The sequence below is a fragment of the Chrysemys picta genome, chromosome 1 (assembly GCF_011386835.1).
Source record: "Chrysemys picta bellii isolate R12L10 chromosome 1, ASM1138683v2, whole genome shotgun sequence".
NCBI lineage: Eukaryota > Metazoa > Chordata > Testudines > Emydidae > Chrysemys > Chrysemys picta.
Window position 1 is genome coordinate 56,576,029 of NC_088791.1, and position 22,957 is coordinate 56,598,985.

At 42.2% G+C, this 22,957-nt stretch overlaps 1 protein-coding gene across 5 annotated transcripts in view; it reads right to left on the minus strand.

Annotated features, from left to right (window-relative positions):
• ADAMTS20 (ADAM metallopeptidase with thrombospondin type 1 motif 20) overlaps positions 1-22,957 on the minus strand; it is a 185,196-nt gene that overhangs the window by 145,544 nt on the left and 16,695 nt on the right. For all 5 annotated transcript variants that reach the window (XR_010590518.1, XM_065557469.1, XM_065557482.1 and 2 more), the window contains one exon: positions 7,952-8,117. Coding sequence is in view for 4 of the 5 variants with exons in the window: in XM_065557469.1 (XP_065413541.1) it covers positions 7,952-8,117 (166 nt within the window). In the remaining variant the exon portion in view is untranslated. The remainder of the gene's footprint in view (positions 1-7,951; positions 8,118-22,957) is intronic.

The following is a 22,957-nucleotide window of genomic DNA, read 5'->3' on the forward strand; positions in this document are numbered from 1 at the left end:
GACAGGTAGGGGATAGGGTCCTAGGGGGCCAGTTAGGATGGGGGGAAGGTCTCAGGAGGGGGCAGTCAGGGGACAAGGAGCAGGGAGGCTTAGGTAGGGGATGGAATCCTGGAGGGCAGTTAGGGGCAGGGGTCCCAGGAGGGAGCAGTCAGGGGACAAGGAGTGGGGGAGGGGTTGGAGGTTCTGAGGGGGACAGGAAGTGAGAGGGAGTGGAAGGGGCAGGGGCAGGGCTCCTCCCATCCTCTTTTTTGATTGTTGAAATATGGTAACCCTAGTACAGCCTGGAAAAAAAACCCAGTCAGGACGGGGAGAGAGACATGTCTCCACCCAAGAGATAGCAGCTGGTGAGCCAGAAGCCTCAGTGGGTGCCCTTGGTGGACCATAGAGGAGGAATACAGGAACAGTTACCCTGAACTGTGACAATATTGAATTAACAAAAGGAGATTTGACCCTTGCTCTCTACACAAACTTCTGGCACTTTAACTAAAAGGGTACTTCTGAACTGATTTAGTAAGCTGGGTGCAAGTTTGTGAATAGATATTCTTAGGTTGGTTTAAAAGTAGCTTAATTTGGTTATGCACAAATGTATACTAATTTAACTAAATAGTTTCAAAACTCACTTTGTTATACTTGTCCAAGTAGGTGTGCAGACAAGGCCCTGTAGAATCTCTGATTTAGGTGAAATAATTAGTGTGACAGGGAACTAGTCTGCTCCTATATTCTGCTCTGTCTACACAGTCAGAGAGCTTCAGCCATTAAACACCCCACTTCAGTTTATTTACATTGGCTCTTTCCACCACCTTACTGATCCATACACCATAAATTATTAACAGTTTCGCCTCTTTTCTCTGCTGACGAGATAGAAGAGCTCTCTACCCATAGAATGTTCCTGGTTCTGACCCTGCTAGCCTCCCTCTCTCTCCCCTGCACTTCCTTCCTGTGCCTTCTTATTCCTCCTGTGTTAATGGGCCAATTTGCTCGTTAATCCTCTCCCAGCCCATTCTAACCCACTAATTAGGCCCCCATCAGGTCCATCGGGGGAAGGGGGGGGACGACTTAATTGGTGTTTAAGTGACTAGAGTGCTGGCTCAGCTGTTGATTCCCAGTGCACTCTCACAATTACCTTTACAAAGCTAGTTTCCCAGAATCTTTCATTTTGTGGATATGATAGAAAGGGCAAAGAATGAAATGAGTTTTCTTTTTGAGAATTTTCTTTAATGAGATGTTGTACAAATCTGATCAAACAATGATTTATTTCACATGATTGTAGATGGATTCTTTTTTATAATATTGGAATAGTTCTTCATTGTTATGCAGTTTTCTTAACAGAACTATAGATAACTAACTCCTGCATGTTTCTGCAGTTTCAAGTCTACCAGGCTTACAAAGTGTTGCAGCATCATAAAAAGGCATAAAGCAATACAAATATAAATAGAAACATGTTTTCATGTTAAGGGTTGTAGAGCAACTGTTTGGTTAAAAGTGGAATTGATTAGCAAAACTGCAAAATCTGACAGACCAGTGAAATGGCAATGACCATGATTTGGATAAAGGATAATGTATAGGTTTTTTTTAAAGTGCAATTGTTATTAATTTTGTTTATTGCAGTAGTACCTAAAACTAACCAAGAATGGGGCCTTATGCAAACCTAGTGCAAGAGCAGACATTGAATAGAAATAAAAGACAATTTCAGATCAGCACTCAACAATTATAACTGGCAATGTAATATTTACATGATTTTGACTGAAACGCTTGCTTTTTGTTTTTATACAAGGAATAATCTGAGGATTGATATTTCAAATAATGTACAAACTACCTGACAGACAATACCAATCAATTAATATCACCATATTTTTGAAGTAACCTTAAACAAAATACATATACAGAAATATAATTTCTATGGCATGTGTAATGCACGAGATTAGATTGTATGATCATAATGGTCCATTTCTGCCCTTAAAATCTATGAATAAACAGAGTTTTTACCTTATACTTACTGCTTCCAAGTTTAAAATCCACCTAACAAGATTCTAGGAATGTCACTGTGTCACTCTGAAGCCTAAAATGTCTTCTGAGTCAGTGTGAGGTGATGGAAGCAGCTACAAGTATGAAAGAGCTCTTTTTGTTCAGAGTATAACCAACTTGAATCATTACTCAGTTTTGCAGTCTGTTACCATACAATTTTTAAGTTCTCAGCCATTTTGACTTTATGAATTATACCGGTGAGGTGTACAATTATAAGGCATATATCTATTCCATGCCAAGAGTCCTGGATCACTGTGAGATTAGAGGTAACTCAACTAATCATCACCTTTCCTCCACAGCTAATCTATTTACAATTTCATTGACTGTATGAGGGAAACTGCATAGATGGTGGATTACTTGGCTCAACTGCCACACCTATGCGCCCAGCTGCCACCCACACAAATCCACACATCCCTTCCAGAACAACCCCCTAAACTTAAATCAACACAATCACCCAACCACTACACACAATAACCCCAAACACACATAGCTTCTCACTGCAGCACACACCTCTCATTTGCCACTCACACAAATCCACAACTTTCCCAGAACAACACAACCCACACACAACACAACCAGCACACACAATAACCCCACACATAGCTCCTCACTGCAGCACACGTCCTATTCATCACCAGCACAAGTCTCCCCACACTACCACCCCAAACATAAATCAACACAACCACCCACACAACAGCAAAATCTGTGGTCTGTTACCATCCAATTTTTAAGTTTTGAGCCATTTTAGGGTTATTGTTTTTTTACAAACACCTGCTCTTACTAATTTAGGGTTACCATTTTTTAAAATAACAAAAAGAGGACACTCCAAGGGGCCCCGCCCCAACTCCGCCCCCTTCCCTTCCCTGCCCTAGCCCCACCCCAACTCCGTCCCTTTCACAAAGTCCCCGCCCCAACTCCGCCCCCTCCCCTGAACTCTCCGCCCCCTGATCCTCCCCCTCCCCTGCTTTCCACGAATCAAATGTTCGCGGGAAGCCTGAAACAGGTAAGCTGGGGTGGGGGGGGCGCAAGGAGGCGCGGCCCAGTCCGGCCCCCTGTCCGAGCGGCTCGGGCCCGGCTCGGCTCGGGCCCTGGGGCGCCAGCCCCAGTTCCAACTGAGCGCGCCAGCCCCGTCCCGCCCCGGCGGTTCCAGCTCAGCTCGGGCCCCGGGGCACCGGCCCCGGCCGAGTGGCTCTGGCCCCGACGGCTCTGGCCCGACTCGGCTCGGGCCCTGGGGCGCCGGCCCCGGTTCCGCCAGAGCGTGCCAGCCCTGGCCCGCCCCGGCCCCGGCGGTTCCAGCTCAGCTCTGGCCCCGGCGGCTCCGGCTCCGCTCCGCTCAGCTCGGGCCCTGGGGCGCTGGCCCCGGTTCCGGCAGAGCGCACCGGCCCCAGCCCACCCCGGCCCGGCGGCTCCAGCTCAAATCAGACCACGGGACACGGGCACTGGCCCCGGCCGAGCGGCTCCGGGAGCTCCAGCCCGGCTCAGCTCAGGCCCCGGGCACCGGCCCTGGTTCCAGCCAAGCGCGCTGGCCCCGGCCGAGTGGCTCCGGCCCCAGCCAAGCAGCTCCAGCCCCGGGGCACCGGCCGAGCGGCTCCGGCCCCGGCGACTCCAGCTCGGATCGGGCCCCAGGGCACCAGCCCGTCCGGCACCGGCCCCAGCACCGGCCCCGGCCGAGCGGCGCCGGCCGGCAGCCGAGCACCGCCAGCCCTAGCGGCTCTGGCTCCGGCCCCAGCGCGGATCCAAGCCCCACGACCCCTCCCTATTTTCCCGGACATGTCCGGCTTTTTGGAATTTCCCCCCAGACGGGGATTTGACGACCAAAAAGTCGGACATGTCCGGGAAAATCCGGACATATGGTAACCCTAACTAATTAAACCCATGTGACAGCATGGGCTTTCAGCTACTAGTATGTTATAAGTGTTTTCCAAGATTAAAATCACAAGCACAAACTACTAAAACTACACCACTAAACATATTCAGGGAATTGATATTTTCAAATATTTAATCATATATTCCTTAAGAGGAAAGGGTACAGTCTGACTTTCTTTTGACCACTATCCTCCTGAGAAAAAGACGGTAATAGTGCATTTTCAGTTTTGAATAAACATTCATGAAATGCATGTACATTCAGAATGAGCACACATTAGTTTCAATCTCATCAAAGCTAAAGAATTCATTAAACAGGATGCTTCTCAATGCCAGGTCAAACAAAACATCATAAACTACTTTCTCCAGTTTTCTACTATGAAGCTGCACACATTTGTGTTTTCTTTGAAGTCACATAAACAAAACCCTTATGCTCATATTAAAAGCCTAAGAAAGGCATCTATTATGTCAATAGGTTTAAAACACTTAGACACAATGAGGAATACTTCTAAAATGGCACTCTTATAATAGTAAATTGATATCCTACTGTTTGGAACAATAGTTGATGGACACCTAGAATCTCAAATAAATTATTTCTAAGCCCACTCCTTGGTCTAGATGTTGAACTGTGAGGGTAGCTGCAGATGTCTTTTTCCCTGTTACATCATGTTGCAGTCTTTAGTAAATCATTAAGATGCATGCAGGTCTATGCACACAACTGTTGAAAAATTTACACTACACTACACTATTATGGGATAGCCTAATTTTGGCAATTAATTGATCTTTGCCTATTAGCGGTAAATATGCCCAGTGGCCTGTTAGATGTTAGATGGGGTGGGATCTGAGTTACTACAGAGAATTCTTTCCTGGGTGTCTGGCTGGTGAGTCTTGCCCACATGCTTAGGGTTTAGCTGATTGCCATACACCTCTACTTCGATATAACGCGACCCGATATAACACGAATTCGGCTATAACGCGGTAAAGCAGCGCTCCAGGGGGGCGGGGCTGCGCGCTCCGGCGGATCAAAGCAAGTTCGATATATAGCGGTTTCACCTATAACGCGGTAAGATTTTTTGGCTCCCGAGGACAGCATTATATTGGAGTAAGGGTGTACTTGGGGTTGTGAAGGAATTTTCCTCTAAGGCAGATTGGCAGAGGCCCTGGGGGGGTTGGGCACGGGTCACTTGCTGGAGGATTCTCTGCACCTTGAAGTCTTTAAACCATGATTTGAGGACTTCAATAGCTCAGACATAGGTTAGGGGTTTGTTGTGGGAGTGGGTGAGTGAGATTCTGCGGCCTGTGTTGTGCAGGAGGTCAAACTAGACAATCATAATGGTCCCTTCTGACCTTAAAGTCTATGACTCTATGATTCTAAAAGCACAACTCAGGGAATTACAGACCAGTCAGCTTAACTTCAGTACCCAAAAAGATAATGGAGCAAATACTTAAGCAATCAATTTGCAGACACCTAGAAGAGATAAGGTTATAAGTAGGGCCCTACTAAATTCACGGCCATGAAAACATGAAAAATGCGTCACGGACTGTGAAATCTGACCAGATTTCACAGAGGAGACCAGCATTTCTCAAATTGGGGGTCCTGACCCAAAAGGGAGTTACAGGGGGGTTGCAAGGTTATTTAAGGGGGGTTGCAGTATTGCCACCCTTACTTCTGTGCTGCCCTCAGAGCTGGATGGCTGGAGAGTGGTGGCGGTTGGCCAGGTGCCCAGCTCTGAAGGCAGCGCCCCACCAGCAGCAGCACAGAAGTAAGGGTGGCAATACCATACCATGCCACCCTCACTTCTGCACTGTTGCTGGCGGTGGCTCTGCCTTCAGAAATGGGTTCCCAGACAGCAGTCATTGCTCTCCAGCTACCCAGCTCTGAAGGCAGCACCGCTGGCAGCAGCAGTGCAGAAGTAAGGGTAGAAGTACCACAACCCACCCTACAGTAACCTTGTGACCCCCCACCCCCACAACTCCTTTTTGGGTCAGGATCCCTAGAATTACAACACCGTGAAATTTCAGATTTAAATATCTGAAATCATGAAATTAATGATTTTTAAAATCTGATGACTGTGAAACTGACCGAAATGGACCATGATTTTGGTAGGGCCTTAGTGATAAGTAACAGTCAGCATGGATTTGTCAAGAACAAATAGTGTCAAACCAACCTGATAGCTTTCTTTGGCAGGGTAGAGGGGAAGCAGTAGATGTGGTATATCTTGACTTTAGTAAGGCTTTTGATACTGTTTTGCATGACCTTCTCATAAACAAACTAGGGAAATACAACCTAGGTGGGGCTACTTTAAGGTGGGTGCATAACTGGTTGGAAAAGCATTCCTGGAGAGTAGTTATCAGTGGTTCACAGTCAAGCTGGAAAGGCATATCAAGTGGGGTCCCACAGGGATCAGTTCTGGTCCGGTTCTGCTTAATATCCTTATCAATGATTTAGATTATAGCATAGAGAGTACACTTATAAAGTTTGTGGACGATACCAAGCTGGGAGTGGTTGCAAGTGCTTTGGAGGATAGGATTGAAATTCAAAATGATCTGGACAAACTGGAGAAATGGTCTGAAGCAAACAGGATGAAATTCAATAAGTACAAAGGCAAAGTATTCCACTTAGGAAAGAACAATCAGTGGCACACATACAAAATGGGAAATGACTGCCTAGGAAGGCGTACTGCAGAAATGCAGAGGGTTCATAGTGGATCACAAGCAAAATATGAGTCAACAGTGTAACACTGTTGCAAAAAAAATAATCAAATATTCTGGGCTGTATTAGCAGGGATGTTGTAAGCAAGACACAAGAAGTAATTCCTCTGCTCTACTCCACTCCATGCTGATTAGGCCTCAACTGGAGTGATTGTGTCCAGTTCTGGGCTCCACATTTCAGGGAATATGTGGGCAAACTGGAGCAAGTCCACAGAAGAGCAACAAAAATAATTAAAGGTCTAGAAAACATGATCTATGACAGAAGATTGAAAAAATGGGTTTGTTTAGTCTGGAGAAAAGAAGACTGGGGAGGGACATGATAGCAGTTTTCAAGTACATAAAAGATTGTTGCAAGGAAGAGGGAAAGAAATTGTCTTTAATCTCTGAGGATAGGATAAGAAGCAATGGGCTGAAATTGCAGCAAGGGTGGTCTAGGTTGGACATTATGAAAAACTTCCTAATTGTCAGGGAGGTTAAGTCCTGGAATAAACTGCCTAGGGAGATTGTGGACTCTCCATCATTGGGGATTTTTAAGATCAGGTTAGACAAACACCTGTCAGGATGGTGTCGATAATACTTAGTCCTGCCTTGAGTGCATGGAACTGGACTAGAAGACCTCTCAAGGTCCCTTCTAGTCTTTTGACTGTATGAAAATATAACTGTTTTAAAGCACTGTGCTACATCCATTATTTGTCCTTATGCTATTAGTAGTGCTTTTTTTCCTTTCATATTCAAGTGAATCATCTCCTAAACTGTGAAGCTTTGAAAATTACTGCCAATGTGTTGTGACATATCCTAATTCTATGCTCCTCAGGTAACCCTTTTTCTGTTTCTCAATCTTAATATATTAATGTAATACGAATATAAAATATTTTAAAAATGTATATAATGAGAACAACAATAGTACCTACACTAATAGTAAATATTAGATAATACAGTATATTATAAGACAGGAAGATTTAATGTATACTTTTTAGATTATTTGCACTAAATTTCATTTATTTTGTGAATCTACACAAAAGCTGAAAATATGTCCCTGATGCTGCAAAAATTTAATCTATGGAACAATCATTGTGAAAAATAAAACATGTGCATAAGTGTTTGAAGGACTGATGCATATTTTTGCAAGCTAATTTATTCTTACATTTAAAGTGGGACATTCGTTTTTCACCAATGTTTGTTAGGTCTTTGTGAAACGAATAAATAAAATACATTCTAAGGTCTCAATGACAGTGATAGTCATTAATTCTACTAAGGAAAAACATTTTTTAAACATACAATTTGTTAAAACACTAAAAACCATAGTGAACAGACATAGACATCGACATCAGAATTTAAAGTATAACTATACCTGAAACTTCACAAGGTTTCTGGGAGTTCTGATAAATGACATTTTTTAAATCTTCATGTCTGTATATAAGATGTGGTTTGTTATGATCATCTTCGTGTTCATCTCCATCTGCCTTCATCAAAGGTTCTAAAAAATATTCACCATCATGTACTTTAAAGGTGCCCATCTGAAAAGAAGACAGAGGCAGTCAATGTATTTTCCTCTGAAAATTATATTTTACACCAGTGATTTTATATGTGCAGTAAAATTTGTATGAAGTACTCAAAATTAATTACATGTACTATATGCTCTATTATACTGTCATTGAAGTTTCTGGGTTTTTTTAAAATTGTGTATTATACACAAATCTATACCATCACCCTCCACCCTCAGTCTCTATAGCCCCAATCTTGCGAGTACTTCCACACATGCAGACCCTTGAGTCCACTCAGAGTCCCACTGACTTCCAGACTGGGGCTTAAGTTTGGAATTTTCTGCTCCAAGGTCAGCTCAGATTTGGAGAGCAGGGCAATCTTAACTACAGGGTTTTATCAGCATGTCACATTTCTGTATTGAGCTGTTGCCCTTTGTTTTTTGCAGATATAACCATTTTCTCTTAACATTTCAATTTTACGGTACATTAAAGCGATACTTTTCTTGAAAACTAAGCTATTTCAAAAATTATTTAAAATAAGGTTTTAATACATTTTCTTATAATGGTTTTCTGTCCTTTTGCTGAATGAAAGAACCACACAAACAGAGGAAAGTGACTGAGCATATAGGGGAATCCGTGACATTGATGGTACACAGAATGCTATCACATGCACAAAAGTAAGCAAAAAAAAAAAAAAGTCCCCTGAAGACCCTTCAATTGAGACACCCTATACAGCATCTTTCCTCTTCTACCCTTCTTATAACTATAACTGTAACTTGTTGGTTATTTTATTTTATAAAAGTACATGCACATAAGGAAGAAGGTATACACCAAAAGTAGAGCTTCTGGCAGTGGGGAAACACAAAATTCTTAGGCCTTTGGCTAAGGTTCATTTGAAATTCAGAAGGTTTAGAGCGTGACCTGAAAGTGGGGGTGCTAAACAGTATACCTGTGGAAATGCTGGTAGGCAATGATATTTTGCATATGACTAAGCCTGTTAATGTTTTAACCTGTAGTAAAAACAAGTATTGTGCTGGGATCCCAGTAAGAAATGGTAAAGATCCAGAAACTGCTAAGTGGGGAGGGGAAGGACCCTCCAGTTCCACTGCAGCAGAAGAAATTAGTCTGTTTCCAGGTGTGGGAGGGGCTGAAGCCAACTCCTGTATGGCAGAGGAAAAGAAGCATTAATTAAAATGCTCGTCCTGCACACAAGATGTCCCACTGAAGGCAAATGAGGCATTGTGTAGCATCCAAGGACAGAAATCTTGTTGATTGCATTCCCAACTCCCTCCAGGAAGGCGAGACCTACGCATGAACTCATCCCATCAGCTTGGATTCTGAGTTGAATGGGATAAAAATCACTGACAAAGAGAAACTCCATCTCTTTATGCTCTCTGGACTCTTGAGGGGCAGAGATTCCTAAACATAAGTAAGAGATCCCCATGCTGCTTGGCATGGATCAGCCCTAAAGAGCAGTTTATTATAGAAGTGTATATTGCCTTCTTAAATCTGAGACTAACTCATGTGTGCATGTTTTCTATTTTAACCTAGTAAATAACTCTTATTTCTTTTCTTAGTTAATAAATCTTTAGTTAATTTATTACAGGATTGGCCACAGGAGATCCGAGTAGAAATGACCTAGGGTAAGTGACTGGTCCCTTTGGGACCAAGAGCCATGGAAAACCCCAAAAGCAGTTGTTTGTGACTGCCCAGCATTGTGAGGAATCATTGTTGCTAGCATATGATTGTCCTTTTGCTAGTCACTTGGGGGCACAGAGAACCTATGAGAGATTAAAGAAAAATTTCTATTGGCAAAGGATATAGAATGATGTGAAAAATTATTGCAGGTCTTGTGAATTATGCCAAAAGGAAAAGACCTGCAGGGCCACAGAAAGTTCTCCTAAATCCTTTGCCTGTGATACAGGATAGCAGTGGACATTATGGGCCCTATGCCATTGTTCTACCCAAAGGGGGAAGAAATATATCCTGGTGGTAGTGGATTTTGCCATTCAATATCCTGAAGCAGTTGCTCTAATGAACAGAGACTGATTCTATGGCAAAAGTCCTTTTCACTAATTTTAGCAGAGAGGGTTTCCCTAAAGAGATTTTATCTTACAGGAAGTCAAATTTCATGTCTCAGTTTTTCAGTGAGTTATGGAAGTTGTGTGGGCTGAAACAACTAAAAGCTGTCCCGTCACCCAGAGACAAATGGTCTGGTGGAGAGATTCAATGGAACTCTAAAAATCTATGCTGGATTATGATCTATTAATCCAATTGATCTGTGGCCTGTAGATCCTGCCAAGACTACACCAAATATCACACTGTCTGGAGTGGCTCACGACCATGAGTGCCAACCTCAGGACAGATCATCAAAAAGCAGGGCAAAAACCTCAAACTGGATGTATGTTCTATAACACTGCTCTACAGCCAAAATGCTTCTGAATAAATGTAGTCAAACTTTACTAATTCTGGGTCACTGAGAACGAAAATGATGCTTAAAATTGTTGATTGGCTCTAGTTTTCAAGATATGCTATTGAGTCAGTATATACGACCCTTGACTTGGGAATGGCGGAGGATAAGTGAGTTATAAAGGGAAGGGATCTCAATTTAAACCAGAAATGACTAAAATACATCTTTGACTGGATCTATGAATAAATCTATGACTGGGTTTGGACAGTACTTGCTTTTTAGGCAAAACAATGAATGATGCAATCTGAAGCTGGTATTGCGTCATACATGATATGAATTGCATCATGTTATTCCTAGAAGTCATGGATGATGCAATCATAACGAAGCTTACATCACTCTGCTGAACAAATTGCCCTATATCAGCTCTAGCAATCATACAGTGTCGTGCTCTCTTATTTGTCAGTGTTTGATTTTGCAAAGGGACACATTTCTGTTTAGCCAAAGTGAGCAGAGATGCCTCGTACTTGTGTGAACAGTGCAGATAACTTCTGCTATGTTTGTGGTGAAGTGACCTTTGCATCACAAAAGCGCAGTATAACCACTATGGTTAAGAAAGCCTATCACCTTTATTTTGGCTGCAAAATTGGAGATCAGGACAAGAGGTGGGCCCCACACACATGCTGCAACACTTGTGCAACAAATCTTCGCCAGTGGTTGAACAGGAAAAGGAAACCTATGCCTTATGCCAATGATTTGGAGAGAGACAACAGATCATACCAGCAATTGTTACTTCTGCATGGTGCTTCCAGTTGGGAAAGGTGTGTCAAAGAAGAAAAAGTGGACTGTGCATTATCCAAACATTCCATCAGCTATACGCCCAGTACCCCACGGAGAAGGACTGCCGGTTCCTGATGCACCAGAATCATTCTCACTTGAGTCAGACGAGGAAGAGGAAGAGGATGAAACGTCTGGTCCTGAACCATCAATGTCACAGGACCCACATTTTCTCCCATCCCCCTCCTCTGAACCACACCTCATAACACAAGGTGAACTGAATGACCTTGTCAGGGATTTGGAACTACCCAAGAGTAAGGCAGAGTTGTTGGGCTCCAGACTACAGCAGTGGAATCTCCTGCAGGTGATGTTAGGGTTTCCATGTTCCGTGACCATCAAAAGGATCTTGTCCCATTCTTCTTCATGGAAGGTGATCTTGTAGCCTGCAACAACATCGATGGTGTGATGGCAGCCCTCAATATCGTTCAGGATCCAGATGAGTGGAGACTGTTCATTGATTCATCGAAGACGAGTCTTAAAGCTGTTTTACTTCATAATGGCAATGTTTTGCCATCAATTCCAGTTGGTCATGCAGTCCATATGAAGGAAACCTATGACAACATGAAAAAACTTTTGAGGTGCATAAACTATGACCAAAGTCAGTGGCAGCTTTGTGGCGATTTGAAGGTTGTTGCTCTCTTGCTTGGTCTGCAGACTGGATACACAAAGTACTGCTGTTTTCTCTGCGAATGGGATAGTCGTGCAAGAGATTCCCACTACATCAAGAAAGATTGGCCACTCTGACAGGCATTGGAGCCTGGGAGGAAAAGTGTTCAGCATCCACCACTTGTTGAATCAAGAAAGATTTTGTTACCACCCTTACACATCAAGCTGGGTCTGATGAAGAATTTTGTCAAGGCCATTGACAAAACACAAGCAGCTTTCAAGTACCTCCGTGGAAAATTTCCAAGGTTAAGTGAAGCTAAGATAAAGGAAGGTGTCTTTGTTGGTCCTCAGATTCGTGAACTTCTTCGAGATGATGCATTTGACCATCCACTGCGTGGCAAGGAAAAGACGGCATGGAAAGCCTTCCAGTTAGTGGCAATAAATTTTCTCGGAAACAAGGCAGCCAACTACAGGTTGTTGGTGGAAAACCTCCTCAAGGCACACAAAAGCCTTGGTTGCAACTTGTCACTGAAAATAACATTTTTTTGCACTCTCATCTAGATTTTTTTCCACCGAACTGCGGAGCAGTGAGCGATGAGCACGGCGAGCGATTTCACCAGGACATTGCAACAATGGAGAAACGCTATCATGGCAAATGGAGCCCATCAATGCTTGCAGACTATTGCTGGACAGTGACAAGAGATGCTCCATTTAATGAATACAAGAGACAAGCCAAGAAGCGCCGAGTAGACACTGAATAGGACTAAACTATGTACATAATAGTTTTTTGCCTTTTGTTTCATAATACATTTTATTTATATAACCCTTTTGCTGATTTTTAAAGTGTTACATAAACAGGACAGGTCAAATATTATCATGTAAAGCAACCATAAACACATGAAAAGACCTAGGTTTACAATTTATGATTAAAACTCTATCTACACAATATACATAGACATCAAATGTAAAAACTTAACTATCTCAGAAACAGTAGCCAATCAGTTGTTTTGTCATATTTGAATTCAGCTCATCAAAATACATAATAAATAGCACATTTTATCTCTGAAGTAGACGACTTCTCAAAAATTGTAGACCAGTGTAATTAGATTTCACCAATGCAGTAGCAAGCATGAACCCCTAAAGCACTAGAACAGCCTTACCATGCAGTCACAGCCCAGACTGGCTAGGTGTTGACAGAAGACAGGAACAAGGGATTGGCTGGCTGAGAGGGAAGACAGGTTCAAGAACAAGAAAGGGAAGCACTAGACAGCATGAAGCAGCAGCCAGGGCCGGCTCCAGGCACCAGCCTGGCAAGCAGGTGCTTGGGGCGGCCGCTCTGGAGAGTGGTGGCAGGTCCAGCTATTCGGCGGCAATTCGGCGGACGGTCCCTCACTCCCGCTCGGAGCGAAGGAGCTCCCACCGAATTGCTGCCACAGATCGCGATCACGGCTTTTTTTTGGAGCCGGCCCTGGCAGCAGCATTCAGAGACTCTCTGCATAAGCCATAGGTCAGGACAGAAGAAGCAGGCAGGAGGAGAACACTTCAGAGCAAACCAAAGAGAGGGCAGCACATAACAGCTAAAAGATCCCAGTCAGCAACAGCAGCAACAGCCAGGAATGAGGCCCGAGAGGAAGCCCTCTGTCAAAGATAGCCTAGAATGGCCTGGAAAGGAGGTCCACAGGAAAGCTCCAATAAGAGCTTCACAAAGGCAGCAGAAAGGTGGGGACCATAGAATAAAGCCCCTATATAGGAACAATATGAAGCAGTAGAACAGGGGGGCCTGGGTAAACACCCTGTAGGTGTCAGCAGTGAAAGTAACTGATAGTCAGGAAGACAAGGACACTGACTTCCCCCTCCAGATCCTACCATTACTGCTCCTGGTAGTGTACAGCAATATTTCAACATTTTCAGGTTGGAAACCTCTTTATTTATTTATTTTATTAATGGAGATATCCCATCTCCTAGAACTGGAAGGGACCTTGGAAGGTCATTGAGTCCAGCCCCCTGCCTTCACTAGCAGGACCAAATACTGATTTTGCCCCAAATCCCCAAGTGGCCCCCTCAAGGATTGAACTCACAACCCTGGGTTTAACAGGCCAATGCTCAAACCACTGAGCTATCCCTCCCCGCTCTTATTCAGTGTCAAACATTTTCATGAACCCCCCTTACTTTTTTTACTCTTCTGTAGTACAGTAGAACCTCAGAGTTACAGACATCTCGGGTATGGAGGTTGTCCATAACTCTGAACAAAATGCAGTTCAGGCTCCAGGTCCATCAGCTGACAGTCCAGGCCAGGCTTCAGCAACAGCTGAGCTCCCTCAATACAGGCAGCTTCCTTGAAGGCAGCTTCTTCCCCTGGGTCGCACTGAGTTTGCAAGCTTGTCCCCCTCCTGTCTGTGTAAACAGCACATCCCCCTCCCAGCCAGAGGAAGGGCAGGTAAAAACAATCCCCCTCCCAGCAGGGTGAAAGTGGTGCAGACCTCAGTGTTGCTCCTGCTCTACTGGCTCCAGCTGCCTTGGGCTAGCAGTCCCAGCATCTTCACCTCCAAGCTATAAGTGGCTGCCCCACATGTGGGGTTGGGGATGGGAATGGGAACAAGTAGCCCAAATGTGCCTATCTTTAGATGCAATACAGTCTCAGTACAGTATTTGCCTTTTTTTTTTGTCTCTGCTGCTGCCTGATTGGTTACTTCTGGTTTCACGTGGTGTCCAGTTGACCAGTCAGTCCATAACTCTGGTGTTCATATCTTTGAGGTTCTACAGAGTATGTATCAGTGATAATAATGATAAGCCAATATGATTTATTTTTGTGTATGTTTAGAGAGGTTGGACTTGAAGGGTAACGGTATGCAAGGAGTAAGATTTTCTTTGCTTTATATTATAATAAAATTTTCAACACGTTGCAATTCCCCTGATTGCCTTTTGTGACCCTCCTGAAGGTTGCGCCTACCTGTTGGGAAAAACAGGTGAACAGGAATTGGGTAGTATCCTTTTTAATAGTAGGTGAGCCCTCTAGGGGTGATCAGTGTACTATGTCTAGTAATCTGTAGCAGCATATCTATGGGTATGACTACACTGCAATTAAACACCCGTGGCTGGCCCATGCCAGCTGACTCAGGCTCGCAGGGCTCAGGCTGCGGGGCGGTTTAATTGCGGTGTAGCCTGAGCTCTGGGACCTTTCCTCCTCACATGACCCTAGAGCCTGGGCTCCAGTGCAAGCCCAAATGTCTATTGTGACCCACTGAGGCACAGAGACAACTGAGAACACCAAATTCAGGACAAAAGTAAACTTGCTATCCAGTATGGTGAAATAGAAGAAATCAGAAATGCAGCCTCCTTAGGTATTCCAGTCCTCGATTCAATACCCAGACACCAGATTTAATGATCAGTGGTTACTGAAAACCAATTTCATCAACCAAAAGGTTCTCCTGATCCCAAAGGACCAGCCACATACCAAGGTCAATATATAAATCAGATCTTACCCAATAATCACACTGTGCCAATCCTTTAATATCTAATATCAGAAGGTTTATTTATTAAAAAAAAGAGGTGAGAGTTAGAATTGGTTAAAGGAATCAAATACATTCAATAATTGCAAAGTTCTCAGATCAGACTTAAAGCAGTGATGGCATAAACTGCTAACTGGTTAAGTCTCTGGTTGCTCTCAAATAATTGGAAAGTCCTCAGTCCATTGGTTAGAATGCTCCCATTAGTATAAGTCCTAGTCCAGAGATCATAGCAGGAAAGAGGCAAAATGGAGATGTTTCTAGGGCCTTTAATAGCGTTGCCAATGTGGAGGGAAACCCATTGTCCCAAACAAAGCCCTCAGCACAGCTTGTAGAAAAATACAGGTAACAAGATACAGTTTAGAACCACATGGTCTCGTCACATGCCCTTGCGTGCTTTGATAAGTCATAGCAGAAGCCATTGCCCATATTCTAGCTAGAACGTTCAAAGGAAGGTCCATCAGGTAGGTATAAGCCTCTTCTATAGTCCATTGTGAGTTAAGTGTTCTTTGATGAGCAATTCAACTTGAATAGTCCCTTCACAATGTGCTGGCCAGACTAGAAGTAAGCTGCCTTGTGGGTGTGACCACAGGAGCGAACCCATTTGAAATACAGGTATATAGTCAATATTCATAACTTCAAATACAAAAATGATACTTGCATACGAATAGGATAATCATTCAACAAATCATAACTTTTCATACTTTGTACAAGATTTGTTGCAATTATATAACAGTAGCAGCAACAATGATCTACACATGGTCATATTTTAATCATATGAAGTAACATCTATACTGCAGTTAAACAACCTTTTAGCCCAATCCCTGGCACAGGCCAGCTGCAGGTTTTTAATTGCAGTGTAGACCTACCCTATGTCACCACATGTAACTAGGCCTTGAATGTGGTGTAAGTAAACACAGTTACCTGAGTCCACTGTGCCTGTTTGACGCTTTCATATTATGTATGTTGTTTAAAGAGCAAAAGACAACACCCCCCCCATAATTGATACATCAATTTCCCCACTACTGCTTCCTCTCATGCCTCACTCTGCAGAGGCAGGATTTTCTTGGTGTCAGGTAGATCTAAATTCTTGGCAAGGCCTGGGCACACAGGTCTATGCGGCACAGCATACGCTCAGCTCAGCTTTTCCACACTCATTATTTTTGTGCTGTGTGGTTTTTGAGGGAATGGTGAGAACTCTATCTGCGTCTCTGTGGGGAGGCCCCCTCAGAATCTTGGACTCCCGGCAACCAGAAGTTCTACAGCCTGTCAGAGACAGCCTTGAGTGGATATGACCTTCTGGTCCAAAGGTCCTAGGGGCAGAGGTCCTAACGTCCTGTCACTCAGACTTAAGGGAGAAAGCTTTTGTTAAGATTTATATTATTTCATTATTTGAATTACCAATACAGTCAAGCCTAAGAATGGGGTAAGATTGACTTTATGCAATGTGTACAGTCTTTCCCTATACATTAATTCATTCTGTGGCCCCCTTCTCTTCACACTCTATACCTTATCTCTGGGCAGGGAAGACAAAAATCATTATAAAAATCAACATTTAAAATTTAAACCAGATTTTTTATTTACATGTTGCTACTATTTTTCTTTCTTCCCATTTTATAGTTTCAAATTACCAGAGTGGATATTTTGTACTTGTTTCTTTTATTAGTTTTCCAGTTGAGAATAGAATTTAAGATTTCACATAGAAATGTTTTCTACTAAGAAGTTTCACACTTAAAATGCTTCTCTATAGCAAAAAGATAAGCCCAGTCATGTGCCTCTTTAATATCTTACTGTGAGAACACAAACTCAAACATAGAATTCAGTTAATAAGCAAACAGCTTGTGATATATTTGTAACCAACATCTTGCAATATATTGAACAGCCAAAAGTCGAGAAAACTGAAAGGCTTGGACCAGGCTACATTCCTCCATCAGAGTTTGCTTTTTGAAGTCAATAGGAGTTATGTTCTTAAGATACTTAAACAATTCTCAGGTTTCAGAGTAGCAGCCGTGTTAGTCTGTATCCGCAAAAAGAAGTGGGCTGTAGTCCACGAAAGCTTATGCTCTAATAAATTTGTTAGTCTCTAAGGTGCCACAAGTACTCCTGTTCTTTAAACAATTCTGAAAATTCCATTCCCGGGTGCATGTATAGGGTGACCAGACAGCAAATGTGAAAAATTAGGATGGGTTTGGGGGTAATAGAAATATAAGAAAAAGGCCCAAAAATCGGGACTGTCCCTATAAAATTGGGACATCTGGTCACCCTAATTTACATGGGGTCCCGTGAGGAGCCTAATATTAGGCTTATATTTTTTAAAATTTTGGCTTGTGTATAGAAAAGGTCACAATAACTTTGTTAATGTATTTAAAATCAAAATAGCATTTCATTGTTAACATTGAAGCTATTTTGCTTTGAAATTAGCAGATTTTATTAATAATAAAAATACAGTTTACCTCCTGACGCTGCAAACGCTTATGTACATGCCTAACTTTTGGTCTAAGTAGTTCTAGTGAAGTCAATGAGACAAGTCGTGTGGGTAATGTTATACAGCTAACGTAAATTTTTGGTATCATTGGGGCCTTCATTTTCAATATTAAGGATTTTGTCTCCCAGTTTTGTAAATTTCAAAACAGATACCTTACCCCTAGTGGAGTTTAAAAACAAACCAACAAATAGCAGCATTTAGAATTTAGGTCATTGTATATTTCAATTTATAGTTATAATAGCACGTTTTCAAATCAGTTTTACAAATCCTCAATCTAATTTAAATCAATTATTTTGTTTTTAAAAATCGAGTGATTTAAATACATAATTTAACTTGCCTAGATTTAAAACATTCCATCCTGTCTCTGAGTGATCTTTTCTGTAAACGTTACTTTAGCTATCAGCATTATGCTGTAGACTCACAAACCTTCCTCTCTGCTCCAGATCTGTCTTCCTCTATTCATAAGAAAATCTCAGCTTGTCTTTCTGACATTTCATTATGATGATCAGCTCTTAACTAAAATTTAACATGGGGAAAACTGAGCTTCTGATCTCTCCACCAAAGCCCTCACTTCTACTGTCTCTGTTATCAAAGTGGACAACACCACAATCCTCCATGTTGCTCAGATCCATAATCTCATTTCATCTTCATTTTTGATTTGGCCTTCTCTTTTGACCCTCACATCCAGAAAACAACTAAATCTTGCTGCTTCTTGCCACACAATATATTCAAGATCGACCTTGATGCCCATTATCTTGACTACCTGAATTCCATTCTTCTTGTCTGTTTTTTCCCCATAAACGTCTTCATGCCTTCTCCAATATAACATATCTAATATATGGGAAAAACTCTCAGTCAAACCATAAAACCACCATTTTATCCTTCTTTCAATCTTTCCTTAAAACTCTACTCTGCTGTAACACACACAGAAAACTACCAATTGGTAACGGATAGAAAGGAGACAAGTAGTGACTTCTACCACTGATAGGTTAAGAATTGTATCCACAGTCAATCTATGATGAAATATCCAATTATTTTTGTTACCTACCTCATCTTCAATCTCCTCTCCACTGACTATGTTTGTCTAATTAACCTGTTATGTCTTTTCTTTTAGACTGCAACATCTTTGGGACAGGGACTGTCATTTACTATATGTTTTTATAGTGCTTATTACAAAGGGACCTGGACCTGGCTGAGGCCTATAAGATCTACTATAACATAAATATTAAATTATAATAATATTTGGAAAAAAATTGGAATGATCCCTGCTTAGGAAGCTTTTTAAGATACAATATCTCACAAACCATCAAGGCCAGAATACTTGCAATTATACTATTGGAAAGTTAGAAATTTGTACTTTGTATATTTGCTCTGAATAGCAGACCATTTCATCACATCAATCCTATTACCAAGTTACCTCTGTTCCCTGTTTAATTTCTAACCAAATGTAATCACTGTTGTCTTGAAAACCGCTAGTACAAATGATGTATACCACCTGAAAAGGTTAGAATCTGAATTCTTAACTGCAGGAGAATATGGAACTATGGACTATTACAATTATGCCATAATTGAAGTGTGGAGGGGAAGCACACCAGGAATCAGAATAATCAATCATTTTTATTACCAAATGTTAATTATGTAAAATATAAAGTTCTCTAGTTAAATAACTAGAGACATATTTAAATAACATATTTGAGTGGCCAATGTGGTTACATCTCTTTGACACGTTTGAGTTTGATTTCATAAAACAGTTCCTTTTTCTACATTCAAGAGATGTTTCAATGACCCAAATAAGTTAAAAGGAAAGAATGCTGGATGTTATCTGCTTTTTCCCCCTCTGACAGATATTTTCTCCATTTAATAGGACTCTTTTATTTCCCATTAAATCTGGAAAAGAAACCGTCTGTGACATAAGTAACAGCATGGATTGAAATTACCTCTAACCTTTGCTGGGAAAGTAATCTGCAGTATAAAAGTCTTGTGAAATAATTAAAGCACATTCAACAACATAGCAAACGTATTGAAAAATGTATTGTAATAAAGGCTGTGACAATCATGAATTAACAAAGACCCAATATTTTGTAACGTGCCAGAGCTTGTGGTCTGAGGAGAAAGGAAGACAAGGTTTTAAGAACGCGAGAAATGTTAGTTGTAGGAACTAGTTAGTTGTAGGAATTTGGAAAAGACAGTAATTGTGACCCCTATTTCATATGCAGAAGCAAACACCACTACCTGTCTAGATGTCATGCCAAAAGGATTTCTCCATAAAAAAGAGGGATATTAGCCAAAGATTACCTCTATGAGCCCAGGAGGAATCCCAAAGTGAAAATTTCACCAATAAGGTAATTCACAGAATAGAACCTCTACAGAGTCCAGAGTACAAGTTAAACAAAACCTCAATATCATGCATGAGAATCATAAAAGAGAAAGGACAAGAATAAAAACACTCTTCTAGTTTAACAGAAAGAACCTGCATTTGTCATTTAATGCCCAAGCAGATCCCAGAATATCCAAATATCAATTAAAGAAATTCATAGTGTGCTGTTAACATAATAAAGTCAAAATCCCAGCTTTAGGGGACAGGAAAGCGGATGTGTGCATAGTGTCAAGTTAATGGGTGGGAAGTTAATCTCTCAGATGCAGGTCTTAGGCTACATCTACACCACGTGGTAGGAGTTTGATTCCAAGCTCATATACACATAGCCCTCACCAAGCTAGCGTGAGTAAGGCAAATATAAATTTTAGTGTAGCTATGTTGCACAGGCAGCAGCAGCACAGCTTAGCCATGCAGAGTACAAACCCACCTGAACCCTGTAGGTATGTACTTGGCACAGCTAAGCTGTGCTTCTGCTGCTGCAGCCAATGGTACCACAGTTACACTATTTATACTTGTGCTAACTCTGATCAAACTAGCGTAAGTATGTATATGCAAGCTGGGAATCACACCCTTAGCTCAGCGTGGAGACGTAACCTAAGAAAGCTTGACAAGAGTTATTGGAGTGGAAAAAAGTCTTGGATTTGAAGCCACTAGTACAGCTCATTAGTTGCAAATGGTGACATCATTTAGACCAGCAGATCTCAACCAGGGGTCCGAGGCCCACTGGGGGGCTGTGAGCAGGTTTCAGGGTTTCCTCCAAGCAGGGCTTGCATTATACTCATTGAGGACCAGGGCAGAAAGCCAAAGCCACCCTGCCCTGTGCCCCACCATCCAGTGCTAACACTGAAGCCTGAGTAGCTTAGCTTCACATGCCCCCCCTGTAGTGGCCCTCCTTGCTACCCCCTAATGCAGCCCTGGCTTTTATATGCAGAAAAACAATTCTGGTGGCACAGATGGGCTATGGAGCTTTTATAGCATGTTGGGGGGGGGGGGTGTCTCAGAAAGAAAAAGGTTGAGAACCCCTGATTTAGACTGTTAGGTTCTTATACTTGTCAGTCCATCTAAAGAGAATTTGATCATAGGCTTTAACACTGTAGCCAGTCTTGCACTCCTTATTCATGGAAGTAATCCTTACTCTGTAAGTAGCCCATTAATTCCAGTGGAACTACTCATATGAGTAAGGATTATTCACATAAAGCAAAAGAGCTGCAAGCTCCAGCCCTTATCAAACGGGATAACCAATCAATGGTACAGCATCACCAATGTAAAATGAGGTAGCACCAACAATCTGAAGCGTGTAGCATGCTGTAATGGGGGGGGGGGGAAGGAGGTTCTTGTAAACACACCCTGCACTTTTTCCATAATACATTAAAATATTGAATGAAAAAGAAACATTTACAGTTAAGCAATTCAAATAAGTATCCTAAAATTTACTAGAACAGCAGTTCTCAAACCGTGGGTCAGGACCCCAAAGTGAGTTGCGACCCCATTTTAAGGGGGTCACCAGGACTGGCGTTAGACTTGCTGGGGGCCGGGGCCCCAGGCCAAAGCCCGAGCCCCACCACCTGGGGCCAAAGCTGAAGCCTGAGGGCTTCAGCCCTGGGCCGTGGGCCTCAGGCTTTGGCTTCAGCCCTGGGCACCAGGGATTAGGTTACCGCCCCCTGCCTGGTGCTGCAATCCTTGGACTTTAGCTTTGCACACACACACACACACACACACAAACACACACACACACACACACACGAGACCCGGCGGGGGGCTGCAGGGCTCAGACTTTGGTCACCCTTCCTGGGGTCATGTAGTAATTCTTGTTGTCAGAAGGGGGCCACGGTGCAATGAAGTCTGAAAACCGCTGAACTAGAATGTAAGCATTAAAACAGCAATGTACCATATTTACATATGAAAGTATATCAAATCTAAATTCAAATTCCAGTTCCATATCTTCTTTCATGTCTTTGGGTGACCAGTGAATTAGTAAAAAAAAAATGTTCTAATTGACTGCACGCATTAACACACTTAAGTCCAACACTGAAGTTAAAATTTCTTTGTCCAATGTCTTATTGTGTATGTTTTTGCTGTTGTCAATGCTCCTTCCATAAGGTTTTCTTTGATGTCTGATTATAACAGATAAATTATTTCAGATGGAAACATCTGGGTTAAATAAACCAAAATTTTCCACCAAAAGTTGGCAGTTCTTTGTCTTTCCAGGCCATACGCAACAATTAGTTCAGAGTTTCTAAATGAAGTTATATACACTATTTGTTTTTAAGTAAAATATTAATGTTAATTTTAATATTGACAATTAAATATCACCCTATTTATTGATACAAATTTAACTTGCTCATATATCAAAATCCAGTCTTCCCATACACAATCTGTATTCCTGATTCAAAAGCTGCATTCTACTTCTCTAGAGTCCTCTGAATATATCCCTCATTATCACCAACCCCTGCTCCCCCCACCCCAGAATTTATGAGTGTGACACTGGTAAACTAGATGCCAATTCTTGCCAACACTGTTGATGTCAGCTGAGCACTGACAAATTCATAGCTGGAAACCTGACCAGCTCACCTTCATGTTAGTATAGTTCAAGATAGGTGTTAGACTTGTAAGGGTATGTTTAGTGTTTTAGACTCTACAAAATACTCGTAAGTT